An 18,435-nucleotide genomic window follows, 5' to 3' on the forward strand; every position below is an offset into this window, starting at 1 on the left:
CAGTTCTTGTTTCGGCACAGGACCCTGAGTTGTCACAGCTCGCGCCTGGTGGCCTGGAGGGCACAGAGACGGTGGCCAGGTGGGGCTTGCACGCTGGTCCGGCAGTGGACAGACGGGGCGGAGAGGATGAGGACACGTGTCTCCCGACCCCTGCCGAGTGTAGACAGGGACAGGCAAGCACCAGAAGGGGGCCCACAGAAGATCCCTCTTTGCGGGGGGGTCTGGTGCACGTCTCGGGCCGCAGCCTGCGCGTGGCGGTATGTGAGCGCACCGGGCTGACGCTCACCATCACTTCAGGGCCTCGGGGCGGTAATGGGCAGCGGTACAGGGCTGGCTGGGCTGACCTGGTCAGCGGCCGCGGGACCCACTGCCCCTGCCCACTCCCCGTGGAGCGCCTGCAGAAACCATCTCCTACCCTCACTGCATCGTTATTACACACCCGGAGGCCCACCTGCTGGGCCGCATTTCATGGCAGGGCTGGATTTGAACCCAGGTCTCGATCGCTCCCGGGAGCTCGCGTCGGCCCGCCCAGCGGCACGGTCCTTCCGGCCCGTCCGGCTCAGCTCCCCTCTGCCTGCCGCACGGGGCCAGCGGCCGCACGGCCACCACTCGGCAGGGTTGGCGTCTCTGGCCTTTATCCAGCTGACATTTTCTGCGTCAAACTTTACAGAGGTACTAGAAAAATTGAGAAGAGTCATTCTCCTCCTGCCTCTCTCTACAGACCCCTTCTGTGGCCCCTGGACCCAGCGAAGATCTAAATGACAATTTTAAAATTTGTCAGAGAAGGTTCTCTTAACAGAGACGAAAGATATCCGCTGAGCAGCTTGATAGAAATCCACACCTGCATATTACAGGTTTCAGACTCACCCTCTCTGCCCTCTGAGTGACCAAGCGTTTCCAAGAAAGTACCAGCAAAGGCTTTCTGGCAGTGCCGGATGGCCAATACAATGAGGCCGTGTGCGAGGGGTTATGAGCAGAGGAGTCTCCCGGGGAGCGAAGGGCTATGCAGAAGGGAGCTCCAGGGAAGCAGCAGCGTCGGGCCCGTGGGCCAGCTGCGCCTCCACGGGCTGTGAGGCTCCCGCAGGCCAAGGCCTTCCAGAGCTCGGCGTCTGGACCCTGCGGTCTAGCTCGCCTCCCACGTCAATGTTTGCTTTTCGTGACAGAATTTCTATTTCCTTTTTTGGATGGCTCCCTCCTCGCATCTCTAATCCCTAACTCCCCTCCAGGGCCAGTGCGAAAGGAGGGACAGTCCCACACCACCCAGAGACTCTTGCCGCACCAAGAGAGTCAGAGGCAAAAGGGAAACAGCATCCTGGCGTCACCCCTCTGTGCTAGAGCCCTGCCCCCACCCCTGCCGTAACTTCAACAAGGTGATGCCCCCTCCTTCACGTAGGGCAGTGGACAGAGCATCAGTCAGCCCGCCCCTCTGACCCCACTGCCATTTGCCAAGTTCGGGGACCTGAATGCACGGGCTCCCAGACCCTTGGCCTCCTTCCGCTACCAGGGCGCTCCCCGACAGTCCAGAGATGGCAGCTTAACGGGACCTCCCTGAGAGGACTCCCCAGCCGGCTTCCACTGCACGTGCGCCACCACCCAGGGTTGCCCCGGCCCGACGAAGGACAGGTCTCTACAGGGCCCGTGGGAGTCTCATGCGTGTGGCTTCCTCGAACCCCGACGTCAAGGCCAGAAGGGGGCCGGGACTCCCCGTGACCTGCCCTCGGGGTACGGCACGTGCCTGCATCCAGCACTCCGCAGCCTGCCCCTCCGCCACAGTGCTACCTCTCCCTAGCGTCCTCCTGGCACACGGCTCGCGCCCTGGCATGTGACAGCTGCTGAATTAACTTCCCCTTGTCTGTATGGCCAACTCGGGCACTTGGGGCGGCATTACTTCCCAGTAAAGCCCGATACCCCGGGCCGATGGATGCTCGCGGAGAGAGGGGTGAACAGGGCGAGTCGGCAAGGGGAGGGGACCAGGGACCTGCAGGGACAGAACACTGGCTGTGCCGCGGGTCTACGAGCACCCACAGCCTACCCTCGGTTCCTAATAGAGGCCAAAGCCCCGCCGTCCGGCTTTCGGTGCTGTTCTCCTGAGAACGGCTGCACGGTGGCCAAGGAAACAGGACACCTGTCCAACCTCACCCTCCACTTCTCCCCAGAGGCTGTCCCACCGGGCCTCCACCTGGCCAGGGTCCCTGTGACACTCTCCCGCTGTGCCGGCTTCCCTCCTCTGTCACCAGGCCGCACTGCACGTCTCCTCCGGTGACTCCTTGTTCACACGGGAGGGCCGGGGCCGCTTTGCGGGTGCCCACCCCTTCCTGGACAGGGCAGCCCCTCGGAAGGGACTTGAGGTGACGGGCTGAGCGGCAGCACCACCAGGATGCTCGTCCTACCGCTGTAGCCCGGGGGGGACGTCAGCGGTGACCCCACGCACGCCGCACCGAGCCCCACGCTTCCTCCTTCGCTCGCCAAGGCACGTGTGCCCCAGCCCAGAAATGCTTAAAAGGACCCTGGGAGAACTTCACGGGATCACAGCAGGAATTTGTTTTTCATCTTGAAAGAACCTCGGAGATGATCTCAAACCCCGGCGCGATCTTTTATTAATCAGGGCAGAAATGTAGCGCCTTTTCCACCATTCAGATGATCACAAGCCCGACTGGGAAAAGCCCGCGCGATGCAGAGGCAACTCCAGGAAAGAAGGACACAAGTGGGGTGAGCGCCACTCCCAGCCGGGGAACCCCGGCTTACCGCAGGTGGGGACGTCCTCCTCCGCGGACGAGGTCTGCTCATCCGTCGAGGGCTTTTTCTTCCCCAAGCCGATGATCTTGGTGATCTTCTTCCCAGTGACTTTAGACACGGTTCCCTTGGTCTCTGATTTGGAACTTTTCTTCCTCTTAACTGTTAAGAGTGACGATGGAAATGAGAGAGAGAGTGTGTCAGTTGTAGACTTTAACGGAAAAAGTCAGGGACAGAGCATAAATCGCAGTCCATTTTATTTTCCTCAATTTGTACTCATTGAGCACCTGCTATGAGCCGACTGCTGGCGTGGACACAAAAGAATACAGCAAACAGGTGTTCAGAAGGAGTGTATGTGCTAGAGACGATGCACACGGGTGTGCAAGCACGTGTACACACGCACACATGCAGTCACACGCAGAGGAGGCCTGATGGCAGCCGGGCCCGCACGGTCTATACTGGGGTGACGTGGACAGGCCCTGGGCGGTGGGCAAGCCGCCTGGAGGGGCCACTTTGAACCGCCAGCTGGGAGACGAGGAAGCAGCTGGACCAAGCGAGAGCCTTCTGGACAGGGGGAGCGTCAGGAACACGGAGGCTGTGAGGCTGGAGGGAGGGAGGGATGTAAAGAAGCAGAGCGGCCTGGGGAGGGGCTGACGGAGGGACAGGGGGACGCGGGTCCTCCCCAGTCCCGGGAGCCCTCCACCAGCCCCTCACCCTCCCCAGAACGCCCAGGACGGCAGCTTCCATCTGCGCCCATCGCGCTCTGCTTTGGCCTGCACGGCACGAAGTTACGAAGTCGCACTGAATGTACCAAATACACAGACGCTGTGCACCAAAATGACTTCGGCTCCCCTTGGGAAACAGAAACGTCTGGCAACTCGGGACCCCCGTCTGGGATCTCGCAGAGATCGGAAGGTGCGTGAGAAAGCGCACCCGGAACCGGGGGCAAAGGAAGACCTTTCCTCCCACGGCAACTGCGCGAAGGAGATGTCACTCACCCCCCCTCACCTGGCGGCCACTGCGTCAGGCACCTTTGCCAGAACCGCACAGGACAATGAGCCTCCGGGAGGGGCAAGTGTGGCTTCACGACGGAGGGCGGTGGGCCGGGAGAGGGGCTCCCCATCGCCCTCCTGGTGTCGCCGTGTCCAGGGTGACTCGAGCCTCCCCATCTGTAACCCACAAGGGGTCTTTTGACAATGTAATGAAAGTGAGGACCTCTCTCCCCTCCTGCTCATCCTGGGCCCAAAGGAACATACCTTAAACACACACAGAATAATTTCAGAGACAGGGGACTGGGGGGGTGAGGGATTACAACCCTAGGCCTCATTCCTAAAGGCCCCTGTAACACAGACTGACACGATCGCTCTCTCGATGGGGGTGGGCGGGGGGGTTGGGTGCTTCTCTCTCCTCCAGTCCCAATCTGCCATCCGTGAGACACCAGGCACAGGCCCACGTCCCACCTGGCCCTGGGGACACTAGGCGCGGGCCCACGTCCCACCTGACCCACGGGACACCAGGGGCAGGCTCACATCCCACCTGGCCCTGGGGACACCAGGCACGGGCCCACATCCCGGTCCCACCCAGCCTCTCTCGCACTCCCTGGCCCGGCAGACTCAGCACCATCCCGAGTTCGAGTCACTTTGTGTTCACCGTTACTGCCTCTCTAGAAAGAAACGACGGTTGAAAGACAAGAAGCCAAGCCAAACTTCTGGGTAAACACAGCCTTTGTTCCAGACTGAAAGTAGGTGCCCCCCAGAACCCCTGCACTGAAGCTCCAAGCCCAGTGCAGCTGTATTTGGTGATGGGGTTACAGGATCATAAGGGTGGGGCCCTGATCCCGCAGCATCAGTGCCCTTCTTAATAAGAGACTGAACACGGAAGAAAGGCCAAGTGAGGACACAGCGGGAGGCGGCTGTCTGCAAGCCAGGAAGAGGCCCTCACCAGCAGACAGCTCTGATGGCACCTCCAGGTAGGGCTCCCGCCTGCGGACCGTGAGAAACGAACGTCCGTGCTTTCAGCCTCCAGGCCGTGGTACCTCGTGAAGCCCTGGTGTGACACAGGCCCATGGATGGACCACAGGACAAGCACCCCGCCTCCCCTACGCTCTCCCAGCGCCCGCCCCTCCTCTCTTCAAATAACACACCAAGAACCTGTTGCCATCTTGGTGGACTGGCGCATTCCCACCCCACCCCCCCAGCTACCCCCAGACGTGGGCGTCCGCGGTCGGGACGACTCTGTCATTGTGCTTTCCGTGTGGCCACACCAAAGCGTTTCAGAAGAGCCTCGAGACCACCTCTGACCGCAGTCCCGTTCAAACTAAGCTTTGAAAGGAAGGCGCTCCCGGCGTGCCCTGAACACCCCCTTCCGCAGAGCTTGGGGAGCACACGGAGTTCTTCCTCGTGGCTCAGAGCGAAGACGTCACATTTACTTCTGATTCTACCAACATTTTCTCCTGCTGGGGAAGCACCTGACCACCAAGAAAAGACCCGATGCTTCTAATTCCCTGAAGGACCGCTGATTAATTTTTTACAAAAGCAGAAGGGACTCCCTGGAAGGAAGAGCCAAAGTATGTAGGGACGTGAGAATGTGTTGATGCTGCTTGCTACACAGAAGGCAGGATTTGACACACGTAATGGAATTATGAAGACACCTCCAAGACTCAGAACTCTCCAATAAATTCAGAGACCGGGAAAGCCGCAGGGTCCAAACGTCACACACCGTCAGTGCTTGGCAGGCAGTGAGGGACAGACCACCGAAGCAAAGCCAACTCCCAGCATTTTGAAAGCCATAAATATCATCAGCCCAGACACATCCCTACGGCCAGCGGAGAACCTGAGTCACAAGACGGCTAGGGACATGGGGAGCTGTGTTGAAATCTCTCGACTGCAAATCGGTCATGAGTGAGAAGGTGGGTGCTTAGGTACAGATATATTCTCTCCCCCTCTCTCTCTACACACACACACACACACACACACATATATACAGACATTCGTATCATTCTGCGAACCTAATTTCCAGCAGGGACCCAGGAGAGGAAATGGCAAACAAGGACAGACACCAACAATGTGTGCCGTGCCTCAACATCCGAGCAGGGACCGGAGATTGTATGTTATTCTGTTTTGGGGCAAAGTGTAAAGACTGCTTTTCGGGCTTTGATTACACATAATGTGCCCACGGAAGACGCAGATGATACCTTCCACTGAGTAACTTCCGACGGAGAAGACTAAAATTACACCCAGACACGACCGAGCTAGGGAATCGCAGGGGCAAAGGCAGAGATCGTGACCTTCTGGCGTGAAGCTTGTAGTATCACAGTAGGCCAGCTTACTTGGGTTTTAACATTCTTAGTGCCTGGATTGCTATTTGGTTTAAGGGGACTTCCTTTCAGAGCTGGGAGACGCCTGCTCGGCACAGTGCATTTGCGCTGGGTGGGCGGAACGCTCCCCTGGGAAGCCAAGGTCATGGGGCTGCAAGCACACAGGCTGTTGGCTTTGCACAGAGGAAATGTCCCCACGACCCACAAATCCCAGCCTCCTCTCAGGCCACACACCCCGGGAAGGACACAAGCCACAGGCTGGGAGAGACTACATGCAAAACACACTGATAAAGGACTTATATTCAAAACATTAAAGAACTCTCTAGAGTCGACAATATGAACAAAAACCCAATACAAATACAGGCAAAAGATCCGGGCAGACGTTTCTTCGGGTGAGATGTGGCAGGCAAATGAGCACGTTAAAAATGCTCAGTTAACATCGCTAATCTTCAGGGAAGTGCAAGTTCAAGCCACAACTACGTAGCTCCATACACCCACAGAAAGGGCCGAAATGTATAGAAGAAAACAAAATGACAGCGGCAAGGTGGTGAGAATGCACACGACTGACAAGCCACGCCCCTAGATTTTTATCCAACAGAAACGAAAACCTGTTGCGAATGTCTAGGACAGCTTTGCTCACTGCGCTCAAACCTGGAAACCCCCAGCTGTCCAGGCGGTGGGGGGATACCCAAGCCGTGGTCCACACACGCCGGCATGCGGCTCAGCCACACAGAGGAGCAGACTGTGGGGCGTGCTACAGTGTGGGCGCATGTGCAGGGCGCTGAGCTGGACAGAGAGGCCAGACCCAAAGGCCACGTACCGCCTGATTCCACTCGCAGGGCCTTCTGGAGAGGACACGATACACGCCAGTGGCTGCCGGGGGCACGAGGGAGCGTTTCGGGGTAACAGAAACGTTCCACATCTTGCCTGCGGTGATGGTTAGAGGCCCGTGTTTGTCTCAGCTCAAAGAACTATGTGCCAAAAAGCGTGGATTTTACTGCACAAATTTACGCCTTGTGAAGCTGACTTAGAAAAAGAGAATTCAAACTCCATACGCCCACGTTCACAGCAGCTCCATTCACGACGGCCAAAACGCGGAGGAGCCCAAACGTCTGCTGATGGAGGAACGGATAAACCCAGCCTGGTCCGTCCAGACAACGGGATGGCAGCCAGCCTTAAGAGGAAGGACACCTTGACAGGTGCTCCCATGTAGACGGACCCTGAGGACATCGTGGTGAGTGAAACAAGCCGGCCACGAAGGGACAGTACCGTACGGCTGCACTCATGTGCGTTTCCTCGAGCTGTCGGGCTCACAGAGACAGAAGGGAAAACGGTGGGCACGGGGGCTCAAGGAGGGCAGGGGAGCCACTGCTTCCTGGGGACAGAGCGCCAGTCTCACGAGACGAAAAGAGCCCTGGACGGGGATGGTGGGCGGCGGCACAAGTCCGTGAGCGTCCTTAACGCGGCCGAGGTGGACGCAAAATGGTCGACGTGGTCAATTTTATGTCGTGTGTATTGAACCACGGCTTACACAAATGGTTTTTACGTGAAGGTGAATAAAAGACGTTTTCATAACCTCTGATTTCAAATGACCAGAAGTCTGTGAGCCTGGCCTTGGCGTCCTGCACAGGGGACGCTGGGAAGGGCCCTCACACAGCGGGAGGGCTTGCTTGGGCTCTTGGGCTACATGCAGGTGACGTGGAGCGGGCCACGGGCTGCCGGCCACACTGCCCACTCACTCTTCACGGACACCCAGGTCTCCCCACTGCAAATTCCTCTTGGCGATACATCAGGTCTGGGAGCCCGAAGGTTTAAATATGTGCAGGGCACCCGCAGGACGATGGGGAAAAACCGAGGCCAGGGCTCGGCAGGACGGCAGGCGAACACATGGGCTCGCATCGTCCAAGGGGGTTTCCGTGCACTTCTGGGCGATGACACACACGACCGAGCCACCGAGCAGATGGTCTCAGAGTTCACAAAGCCGACTAGTTTCTTAAATTTTGTTTCTCACTTTGGTTTTTGCTTTGTGGTTTACGTGTTTTCGGCACGAGCAGAACTCACCTTGTTCTTTTCCATTACACACGGTGATTCCGTTTTCGGTAGCGCCCTCCCCGTCGGAGCTCGGCCTCTCAGAAGACAGTTTCTGTGAGGGCACAAAGGACCAAGTTATGCACACGGTGGTTCACGCTGGCCGAGTGACGCATCCCGGGTCAGTCAAAAGCCCTCTCCGCAGTGGGAGGAAGCGCGGGCCAAGTTTGCGACAGCCCAGAAGGAGCCGGGGCTCGAGCACGGGGCGCACCGCTGGCCGGCTCGCTGCTACAGCTCCCAGACGGCGGGGAAGAGGGAAGAACTCGCCAAGGTGGCGGTGCTTACACGCGCTCTATACCGCCCCTCACCCACGTCACCTCTTGCAAGCAATTTTGAAAAACATTCAGATTGCAAAAGGACATTCCCCTCACCAAGCCTCACCGAGCCACACGATCCTCCCAGAAATAAACAGCCCACCACCCATCTCCTTTCTTCCTGTTGTCTGCCAATTACGGGGGAAGGTCAAAGATCTGCTCGTAACAAACACTCTGAGGACACACAGAGCCCAGCCGCTGTCAAAAGCGCCCAAGGGCACACGCGCATCCGTGCAATCGTTTGCGTCCGGCATCTGATATAGGGAGCGTCCTCAGGACCCTGAGCAGCATCTGAAGAAGGGGTAGTGTTTAGAGCCGGAATCTCCATCCTGGCCAGAGACCCGTGGCATCATGGTGGAGGAAGTGGACCTCGGGTCCAGCCCCACAGAGCCTCGGCCAGAGACAGAGAAAAGATCTGGAGGATACCAGGGCCCACGCACCATCTGCTGCCAACGCGGGGTCTGGGCCGTGCTGCCCGGGACGGCAGACAGGCACCTGCACTCCCGCGGCGGGGCCCGGGAGAGCCGCACTGAGGGAATTGCGTCATTTAGTGGGAACCGGTCATGTGCCGGGTGCCAGGGACAGAACGGCTGCGAGCCGGCACTGCTCCGGTCTCGGGCCAGGAAGCACCCCTGGGCTCCGGGTTGGCAGGCCTGGCCAGGCACTAACAGGACAGCCTTGGAGACCAGAGAGAAGGAGAACGGCCAAGGGATGGTGAATGGGGGGCCCTGACGTGCTGCCCATAGCGAATGGGCCCCAGAGCAGCCTGTCTAGAAAGCAGCGTGCTTAGCAACAGGAAGCGAAATCTTAGAAAAGATTTCCACCGCTTGGTCTCGTAGGCCAGCTCCTGGGAGTCTAATCTCAGGTAACAGAGACGCAGCAAAGACTTGTGGGAGAGACTCCAAGTGCCGTGCCGTTTGGATCTGTCTGAAGAGGGAGACGGGCCTGGGGCGGGGGACCGATCCGAACAGCAGCAGAGGCACAGGGCTTTGGTACGAGACACGTGCTGAACACGAACAAGCAAACACGTGTTTGCTGCCCCTTACAAGCTTTCAAAACTGGGAACGTTGCTCATGACACACACGTAATGGAGGAAAAGCATAAGCCATGCTATGCATCAGACCATCCAAGCCAGCTAAACCTACGCACTGCTACGGGGAGCTTCCTCCTCCGTGCGGTGGCCTCACGAGTGACTTCCTTCGTCCTGTTTCTATTTCTTGGCCTTTCTGAGTTTCTACAGCGAACAGGCGTTAGTTTTGCTATCGGGAGAAAAACAAACAGGCCCGCCATGTCCCAACGTCTGGGTGAGGCCTGTGAGGTTAATTTTACGTGTCAACTTGGAGGCGGTCGGTGGGGTGGATGAGACTGCCCCGCTACGGTGTGGGTGGGCCTCACCCAATCAGGTGAAGGTCTGCACCGTGCAGAAAGACCAGCCTTCCCCAGCAAGGCAGGATTCTCCAGAAGACTGCCCGCAGACTTCATCTCCAGCCCACAGACCTACGCCGTACATTTTGGACTTGTCAGCCTCCATGATCACATAAGCCAATTCCGCATAATAAATCCCCTCACGTATAAATGAGTGTGTACTTGTGTGTGTGTATCTGTGCACATACACACATGATCTTATATAAAACATTTTATATTTAAATTTTATACGTTGATAACACACACACCCTATCAGTTCTGCTTCCTGCAGAATCCAGACTAAAACGAGAAGAGACAAAGAAGGATCCATTCCCTGGCTGTGGGAGCCAGACAGGGGGGGGCAGACAGGGGGGACTCAGAAGCTTCCCGGGACCCAGGCTACCCACAGAAGATCTCCGCGTGTACAGACACAGGAAGCACGGCCAGAGGGGGATGGGCGTGTGCGCCACAGTGACGGGCTTACACGTTTCTGGCAAGAAAGGCCAACCCTCCAGCCCCTGTGCGGGGCGCTCACTGCGTCTTCCCACAGGTGAAACGCTCGCAGAGCAGAGAGGGAACGTACCCTGGTCTGCAGGGAATGATCGCATCCCGGGTCTTCGGGAAGGCGCACTTGTGTAGCGCCTGCTGGATTCCAGACACACACGGGCAGAGCGGCACGCAGAGCAGCCACATAACAGCCACGACTTTGAGCAGCTCCAATCCATTAACACCTTTAGCCCTGTTTCTGTGTCTGTCGCTGGGAACCTCAAACCAACCACGCAGTCTACGAAGTGACTAACTCAGGCTTTGTACGGAGTAGGCACTTGAGGCATAAGCAGCTGAATTGCATTTTTTCTCCCAACTTTAAGTGCTCGAATCCTCAGAGAATGTCACCAAGACTCTGAGGGAGGCCTACATCGACTGCAAGAGTACCACTCCCGGGAAGAAACACGCCCTTACCTTCTCCAGCTCCGTCTTGTGCACTGGGGAGCTTGATGGCGGAGGCCCCTCTGAATCCGCTGGGCCGCTGCAGCCACTGTAGACCTCTCGGATCACCTGTAAGAGGTGTAGACACGTCTGAGCTCTCGCAAAGGCAGGGACACGTGGCGTGGGAGGAAAATCCGTGGGCGCGAAAGCACGTGGCTTTAAGTTCTAAGATGCTATCTGTTCACTCACTCACCCACCAGACGTGTCTCCGATCCTGGACTGACACAGGCCATGCCCTGCGTTCACGGGCCTTCCAGTCCAGGATTATCTAGAGATCACGGTGAACAGTGGGTACCCCCCAAACATGAAGGGAAAGACAGCAGAAGGGCCCAAAGACTGGAAGGTGATGTTTAACAAAAGGGGAGTGGCTGATCTGTAAGATCCGGAGGCCTCACTGAGGTGACACGTAAGCCAGGAGTCGAATGGCCAGAAGGATGTGGCCACGTGAGGAACTGGCGGAAAAGGCGCCCAGGCAGAGGGACCAACGGGTGCAAAGGCCCTGTGGCGGATGTGAAGTGTTTAAGGACAGCACCTAGTACCGTGTGGCAGAGACGGGGGAGAGGCCACCAGGAGGGTCACAGAGCACGCTCAGGCCAGCGAGGGGGGCTGGGTTTGTGCAGTGAGAAGCCCAGGGGTGACGGGATCGACTTTCTGAGAAGCGGTATGGAACAGGGGCCGAGAGCGCGGGCCCCAGAGCCCAACTGCCTGGGTTTTCATCCTGCCCTTCATCTTGGGCAAACCAGTGACCTATTCTGTGCTTCAGTGTTCCCACCTGCCACGCAGACACGCGACGGTCCCACCTGTGAGACTGAAATGGCCGGAGGCAGTGCCTGAAACAGGGAGCATGCCCCGGCAGAAGTGCTAGACCGCACGTGCGCTGCAGAGGGAGGAACACGGACACGTAGAAGGAAAGGAGTCGGGCCCTCGTGCGGTGGCTCGGGGGACAGAAGGGGGCAGTGCAGGCTGGGGCGATGGCAGGAAGGAGCCGAACAGTGGCCTCTGGAAGATTCTGGAGAACCAGCAGGCCCTGCCGGTGGGCGGGGCAGGAGGGAGGCGCCCACTCCGAGGCGGCTGGGGGGGCAGAGAGCAGCAGCGGGTGGGGGAGAAGCAAAGGCAAGCTCCCAGACAGAGCTGGAAGTGAACTAGGCAGTCAGGGGAGAAGAGCCCGGGGGTGGGGGGTGAGTCGCCAGAGGGAGGGCAGACAGAGCAGGACGCAGGCCCAGGAGGAGGACCAGAGCCGGTCAGCACTTGGGGGCTGAGCCAAAGGGGCGAGGCTCGTGCAAGAACGAACTGGAGCGGCCAGGGAAGCGGGGGCGAGGCGGGAGGGTGCAGCTCCCCGGAGCACGGAGGAGGAGAGAGAAAGCCCCTCTGCTGGGGGCGGGGAGTGACCGAGGGGCTCCCGGGGAGGAGGCGAGCAGAAGAGGGTCTTCCAGAGGCAGCAGGAGGGCGGGGTCCAGAGAAGGCAGGGGGACACAGAGAGGCCGACGTATCTGGTGGCAGGAGTCTGGGGACGCTCCTGTCTGGCCGGCTCCATCTTCTCAGCGAAATGTGAAGCCAGAACCTCAGCTACCAGCTCGAGGCCCCGACCGCGCTGAGCCTCCGTTTCCTCACCGGCACAGGAAGGAGGGTCAGGGTGGCCTGTCCCGCCATGTACACGGCTGTGATCAAATTAAGAGAAAACGAGACCCGCTCTACAAAATGCCTGAGCCGGCACCTGGCACGCGGTGCTGCTCCGGTCATCGTCACCGTCACCACGGGGAGCGTCCTCACCGTTGACGCCGGCGGCTCAGAGGGGCTCCCGGCCTCGACGGACGGGCGTGGTGATCCTCAGCCCCGCCAGTGCTCACAGCGCCCCCACGGTCACCCGCCGTCCCCTCCATCACCACTGAGCTCCAGCAGTGAGCTGGACGTGGTTGTGGTCACCGGGGATGTGCAGCGAACAGGACAGACCGGGATCCGGGGCGGCGGGCCGTGCATTCTGGTAAGGCAGAAGTTAGCCGGTGGTTCCTTCAAAACGTCTTCTGTTCCTTTTGGAACTAAACTGCAGTTTGAGTCCGACCCAAGCACCTTCGGGGCAGAACTGAAGTGCCAAAGGCCCAGGTATCCTGGTAGGGGTTTTGCAACGGGATCTCAGCACACATGCCCAAACTCGCCGCCTTGCACTGACGCCGGGATGAGCGCCAGGAACCTGCAGGAGCCCAGGACACCGCGGCCAGCCATTTTCCTGCTCAGCCGTTTCATGAGAAAACTATCAAGCAAGGTACACGTTTGGGGCTAAAATAGGAAAAAGGAAGAAGAAAGAAAAGCCCAGAGAACTTGCTGCCACAGTTTTTTTTTTTTTTCCCTTGTCGGTTCTGAGCTGTGAAAGCATCACCGAAGTGACATGAATCGACCCGGGCCTTCCGGACACCCCAGTCTCTGTCCGTGCTGACTCGGCTCCTGCTGCCCTGTGCCAGGCCTCTGTCCCCACACCTCCCCTGCGGCTTTATCAGATCTGTAGTCGACAAGGCAAATTTTTATTCGATCCAAGAACAAGATTCTGTCTTTTCTCAAGGGAAAGAGTGCAATGCAGCGGAATCTCCGGGGCCCTGGGGTCAGGCGGAAACGGGGTTTCAACCCCAACGCTACTGCCTTCTCCATACGAGAGGCTGAGTGTCCTCACCCGGGACATGCAGGACACAAGGCCTCTGGGCCACCATGGGAGGCAGGACCGCAGGACCGCAGAACGCGAGGTGCCCAGCCGCGCTTCTGCCAGAGCAGGCAAGCGGCACACGTGGGCTCCTGTCCCCATCCCGGTGGCCCGCCCCAGAGGACGCACCACAGGACAACCGTGCCAACCGGCCGGAAGCTCCCAAGTTCGTTTCACACCGCAGAACACAACCTGCAGGAAGCCCCCTCTGGCAAAGCGTTTACGCAAGAAGCAACCGTCCCTTCTCACTCTTGCTCTGTCCGAGGCGGGAGGGCCCACGGCGCCGTGACGCGGCTCCGATGTCCCTCCCGGTCTCCCGGGCGGCCATCCGAACTGAGTGGGGGGAGCTGTGCTTCTCCTCCCGGCCGGATGGGGCTCGTCCTCGGAGCCACATGTCTGGCGTGTGAGCCCCACACGGCGTGTGCAGCACCACCCCTGTCCTCACGTGCACACGGCTCTCGCACCCCGTGCGCCCACCGGCCCGTGTCTTCCCCTCAGGTGGGCCCGCTTTCCCACATGGGGCTGCATCTTGCTTATGTGGGTCTTCCCAAAGCCGAGCACATAACAGCAACGTAAAAAGTCTGATTGGGAGGCACCTGGGGGGCTCAGTCCATTGAGCGTCTGACTCCGGCTCAGGTCATGATCTCACGGTTCACGGGGCTGAGCCCCGCATCAGGCTCTGTGCCGACAGCGTGAAGCCTGCTTCAGACTCTGTGTCTCCCTCTCTCTCTCTGCCCCTCCCCTGCTCATGTGCTTTCTCTCCCGCTTAAAAATAAACATTTTCAAAAAATTAAAGAAGATCTGATTAAAGAAAAAAAAAAGGAGGGAAGAAGGAAATAAAATGGACTTGACGTTTTCTATAGGGAAAGAAAGATGAATGAATGGAATCCAGGGGGAAAGAAAGCGGGCCGTCACATAAAGTAAGTAAACTCTCACGACAGCCTGTCCCCAAGCCTCTGCACAGATTTCTGAAATCCTTGGAGAACAAAAAGCTAAAACACGAAAAAGGAGCGTGCAGATAATAGCCACATCTGTGCCACTGACCCCACCCACAGGAGGCTAACCTCCTCACACTCTCTCCCACTCACCGCAGTGTCCCCTCTCCCCTGCTCCACAGCTGGACCCGTTCTGCCCACGAAGGCCCAAGGGATGCCGCGCTGACACCACCAGATGCGGTGGCCTCGCCATCGAGGCCAAGTGGTGTCCTCACCTCTCCTGAGAAGCCTTTCCTAACAAACCCAACCCATGTATCTGCAGGCTTAGAACTCTGTACATAAAGGATGTTGTTCTTTTGTTCTCGACCGACTTCTCCTCGCTCCCGCGACCGAACTTAAATTCCTTGCGCAGAGGGCAGTGTCTCTGGTGATGCCTGGGAAAGAGACGGCATCCAGCAGGCCACAGGGGACCCGGACACACCTGGCGCCAGGCTCGGGGCCATCCCTGGCATCCGCCAACATGGGATTATTTCCCTCCCCCCAGACTCAACCACAATCACAGCCCAGGTACAGGGGAGGGCACTGTGGAAAAGATGGGGGCGCGTAAGCCGGTCTCCTTCCACGGTTTTGACCAACCAGCCAGCTGGATTACTTCCGATTTCTGTTTGGAAACTATCTTTCTGCTCTGATCTCCATTCACTGCCAAACTGCCCCCACACGGTGAATTCAGAAGTAATAAAGAAAGGGTTTATCACCCACGTTGCTCGGATAGCTGCAAAGGAAGAGTTTGTATTAATGTGTTTCTTTTCAAAGAGCCACATTCCACGAGAGGTTCAATAGGTATTTAAGAGAACCAGATCCAAATTCAGAATCACAAACCCTTCAGGAAACAAATTGTTATATGTTCTGTGGTATTTTTGTTTGCTTTTAACTCGAGCCCTCATCTCCAGAAACACAATCTCTGCACATTTTTTAAGGAAACCTGACCACTCCGTTTCTGGGAACATTGGCTGTTGTCTTCTGACTGACCCCTACAAAATGGCTCATGTTTTCAGCATCTGTACACACACACACACACACACACACACACACACACACATAGAGTCAGTTAGTTTTGGCCTGAGCAGCTGGTAACGGACACTGCAGCCCAGAGGAAGAGAAACAAACTTGGCCACAGTTCTTGAAGAGGCATGGGGCAGGTCAGGTGCAGACCCCACGCGGCCCTCCTGCTCTCCGCACCTGACAGTGGCCTCAGAGAACGTCAGCTGGGCCATTAAAGCTGCTCTTCAAAATACCAAAAGCGTGGATAATAAGTTTGGGACAACAACACAGCAGTTTATATTAACGAACACACGACCCCTGTTTCACACCACAGTTCACGTCACAGAGTTGTTTTAGACTTTCTACACGAGGAACCCTAAGGGGTGACATTTACATTCCAACAGTTGATTACAGTTCTAAGTGTGCATTTGTGTAACTTTTCAGCCTGTCTTTGTGATAATTCTGATCACTATCACCTCCACTTGGCAGATAAATGGGAAAGAGTTTGCTGACCTCGAACATCCTGATGGGCGAAAGCCCTTCCGGGAATATATTCCAGATTTCAGAGCCTTCGCTCACGCTCTGTCACTCTAACATGCCGTCTCTCAGATAAATAAGGGCTGTTCCTCTTGTGACAGAAGTTCTTTGATTCGGGGGGGGGGAGGGGGATCTGCTTCAGTCATAAAGTTGTGGACTTGACAATGTGAAATAAAAAGCCACGATGACAGCATTGGCTTATTTCACAGAAAATTATTGTTTCAAAGTTTTAAATCATTTAGAAAAAAATAGAACAAAGTTAGAAGACACAGACTAGCTAATTCCCAGACTGTGTGTAAAGTTGCAGCCATCAAGACGACGTGGCACTGGCACGACCACATGTGAGCAGACTAATGCAACAGACGGGAGCCCAGCGGTGGGCCCGCATGCCCACGGTCAATACATTTCCAACCAAGGCAATTCAGGTCATCAACGGCACTAAAACGACAGACTATCCCCATGGAAGAACATGGATTTTGACCCTTACATCTCATCTTATACACAAAACCAATACATATGGACAAAACCAATGAATCAGAAGTTCTGAAGATGACAGTTAATGACTGTGATCCGAAAAACCCGCGTCGACCTGTGCACCCAGCAACTGCAAAATGCACGTCCCCCAGCACAGACTCAGGGCATTTCCCAACACTGACCGCAAGTCCGCAAACCTCTGCAGTGTGAAATCATATGAAGTTCCGAGTACAGCGAGATTCAGCTAGAAACTAAAAGAAGATAGATTATTTTTAAAAATCCAAACACGTGGAAAGTGAGCAACGTATTCCCGAAGAAATCAGTGGTCAAAAAAGAAATCACGACACACATTAGAAAACACCTTGAACTGAATGACAATAAAAATACAAACATCAGAATGTACAGGACGCAGCCAGACTTTAAAAGTCTCTGCAGAGACTTTAAATGGATGCACGTATATTAGAAAAAGGCTAAGAATCTATTATCTAAGTATGAACTCTGAGAAGTTCCTCATTCAACCAAGTCCATAGAAGTCCAAAACTATAAAGAATTAAGCCAAAAGAAAGACGTGGAGAAGAGAACTGAGAACAGAACACCAGAGTATGAGGGTGAAAACCCAACAGAGCCCAAATGTGGCTTCTCGAGACACCCAGCACAGAGGGGGGCCGTCTGGCAGGGCTGGAGGACAGAAGGCCCAGGTGTCTCCATTCTGGTTACTGAGGACAGTAACCGCCACTCCCCTTGACAAAGAAGACAAGGTGGATATATTTTTAACACCACCGCAGTTTTCACTCATCAGAGAAGGAGGATAGAGATAACCTGGACACATTACGTTCCCACACGGGAAGAGCCCACGGCAAGAAAGCAGTGACCGCGGCCGCCTCCTGATGGGCCGGGAGGCGGGAGGCAGGGACGCCCACCGCGGAGGCTGGGGGAGAAACCAGCCACATCCGAGCAGCCGTACGTGGGCCGGCACGATGGTTTAAACGTCAAGGAGCCCCCAAGACCTCGCGAGCCTGCCCCCCCACCCCCCACCCCCCACCCCACCAGCCCTTGCCCCTGCGCCCTTACTGGGCGTGCGGGAACAACACGGATGGCTGGAGGCGAGGAGGCCGGGTTCGGGGAGGTCCTGTGGGCACGCGGGAGGCATCTTGCCGTCCCGAGCGAAGGAGGGTTGGAGGCCGTGATGTGGACGCCCCTAGCTCCGGCCTCGAACGCATCTCGCTCTCACCCTGATTTTCACGCTGCTTCCAGCTGGGGCTCGTAGTTTACTGAGACCTAGAAGCGACAGCACCGCGGTAACAGCGAGAACAAACGGCGGCGGAGACGGCAGCTCACACTTACAGAAGCGGTCACCGCGTGCTCGGCGCTGTTCTGAACGTGTCTACCTTAACGTACTATTTTATCCTCACAGGTCAGAGAGCAGGCGCCACCAGGACCCTCCTCCCATTTCACAGAGGAGAAAACCGAGGCACAGAGAAGCCAAGTAGCTCATCCAAGGCGCGAAGTTAGGACCGGCTGAGGTCACAGCCCGAGGGCGCCTGGGTCTGGGCTCTAGTGACGCCATCTGCCCGGCGCTTTTCTATCCACCATACTGAATTTCGGAAACAGTGGTGAGACTCAAATAAAACTTCCCCCAAATGGCTTTGGAATGCCCTTCACGTCAACTGCCCGCCAGACCACAAAACCAGTCAGATCAGGTATCTTAAATCCTACCTCAAGCACGAGCAGGGGAGGGGCAGCCAGAGAGGGAGACGGAATCCGAGGCGGAATCCAGGCCCTGAGCTGTCAGCACAGAGCCCGATGTGGGGCTCGAACCCACGAACGGTGAGATCACGATCTGACCGAAGTCGGACGCCCAACCGACTGAGCCCCCCAGGTGCCCCTTAAGAAAAGACTTCTAAGCGAAGGACATTT

The 18,435-nt window shown here is 56.9% G+C and overlaps 1 protein-coding gene across 6 annotated transcripts in view; it reads right to left on the reverse strand.

Annotated features, from left to right (window-relative positions):
• Positions 1-18,435, reverse strand: part of AFAP1 (actin filament associated protein 1) — a 148,430-nt gene that overhangs the window by 35,560 nt on the left and 94,435 nt on the right. For all 6 annotated transcript variants that reach the window (XM_047847311.1, XM_047847309.1, XM_047847313.1 and 3 more), the window contains 3 exons: positions 10,816-10,911; positions 8,111-8,192; positions 2,746-2,895 (listed from right to left, as the gene is read on the reverse strand). In XM_047847311.1, the coding sequence (XP_047703267.1) occupies positions 2,746-2,895; positions 8,111-8,192; positions 10,816-10,911 (328 nt within the window). The remainder of the gene's footprint in view (positions 1-2,745; positions 2,896-8,110; positions 8,193-10,815; positions 10,912-18,435) is intronic.

The sequence above is a fragment of the Prionailurus viverrinus genome, unplaced genomic scaffold, assembly GCF_022837055.1.
Source record: "Prionailurus viverrinus isolate Anna unplaced genomic scaffold, UM_Priviv_1.0 scaffold_45, whole genome shotgun sequence".
NCBI classification, from domain to species: Eukaryota; Metazoa; Chordata; class Mammalia; order Carnivora; family Felidae; genus Prionailurus; species Prionailurus viverrinus.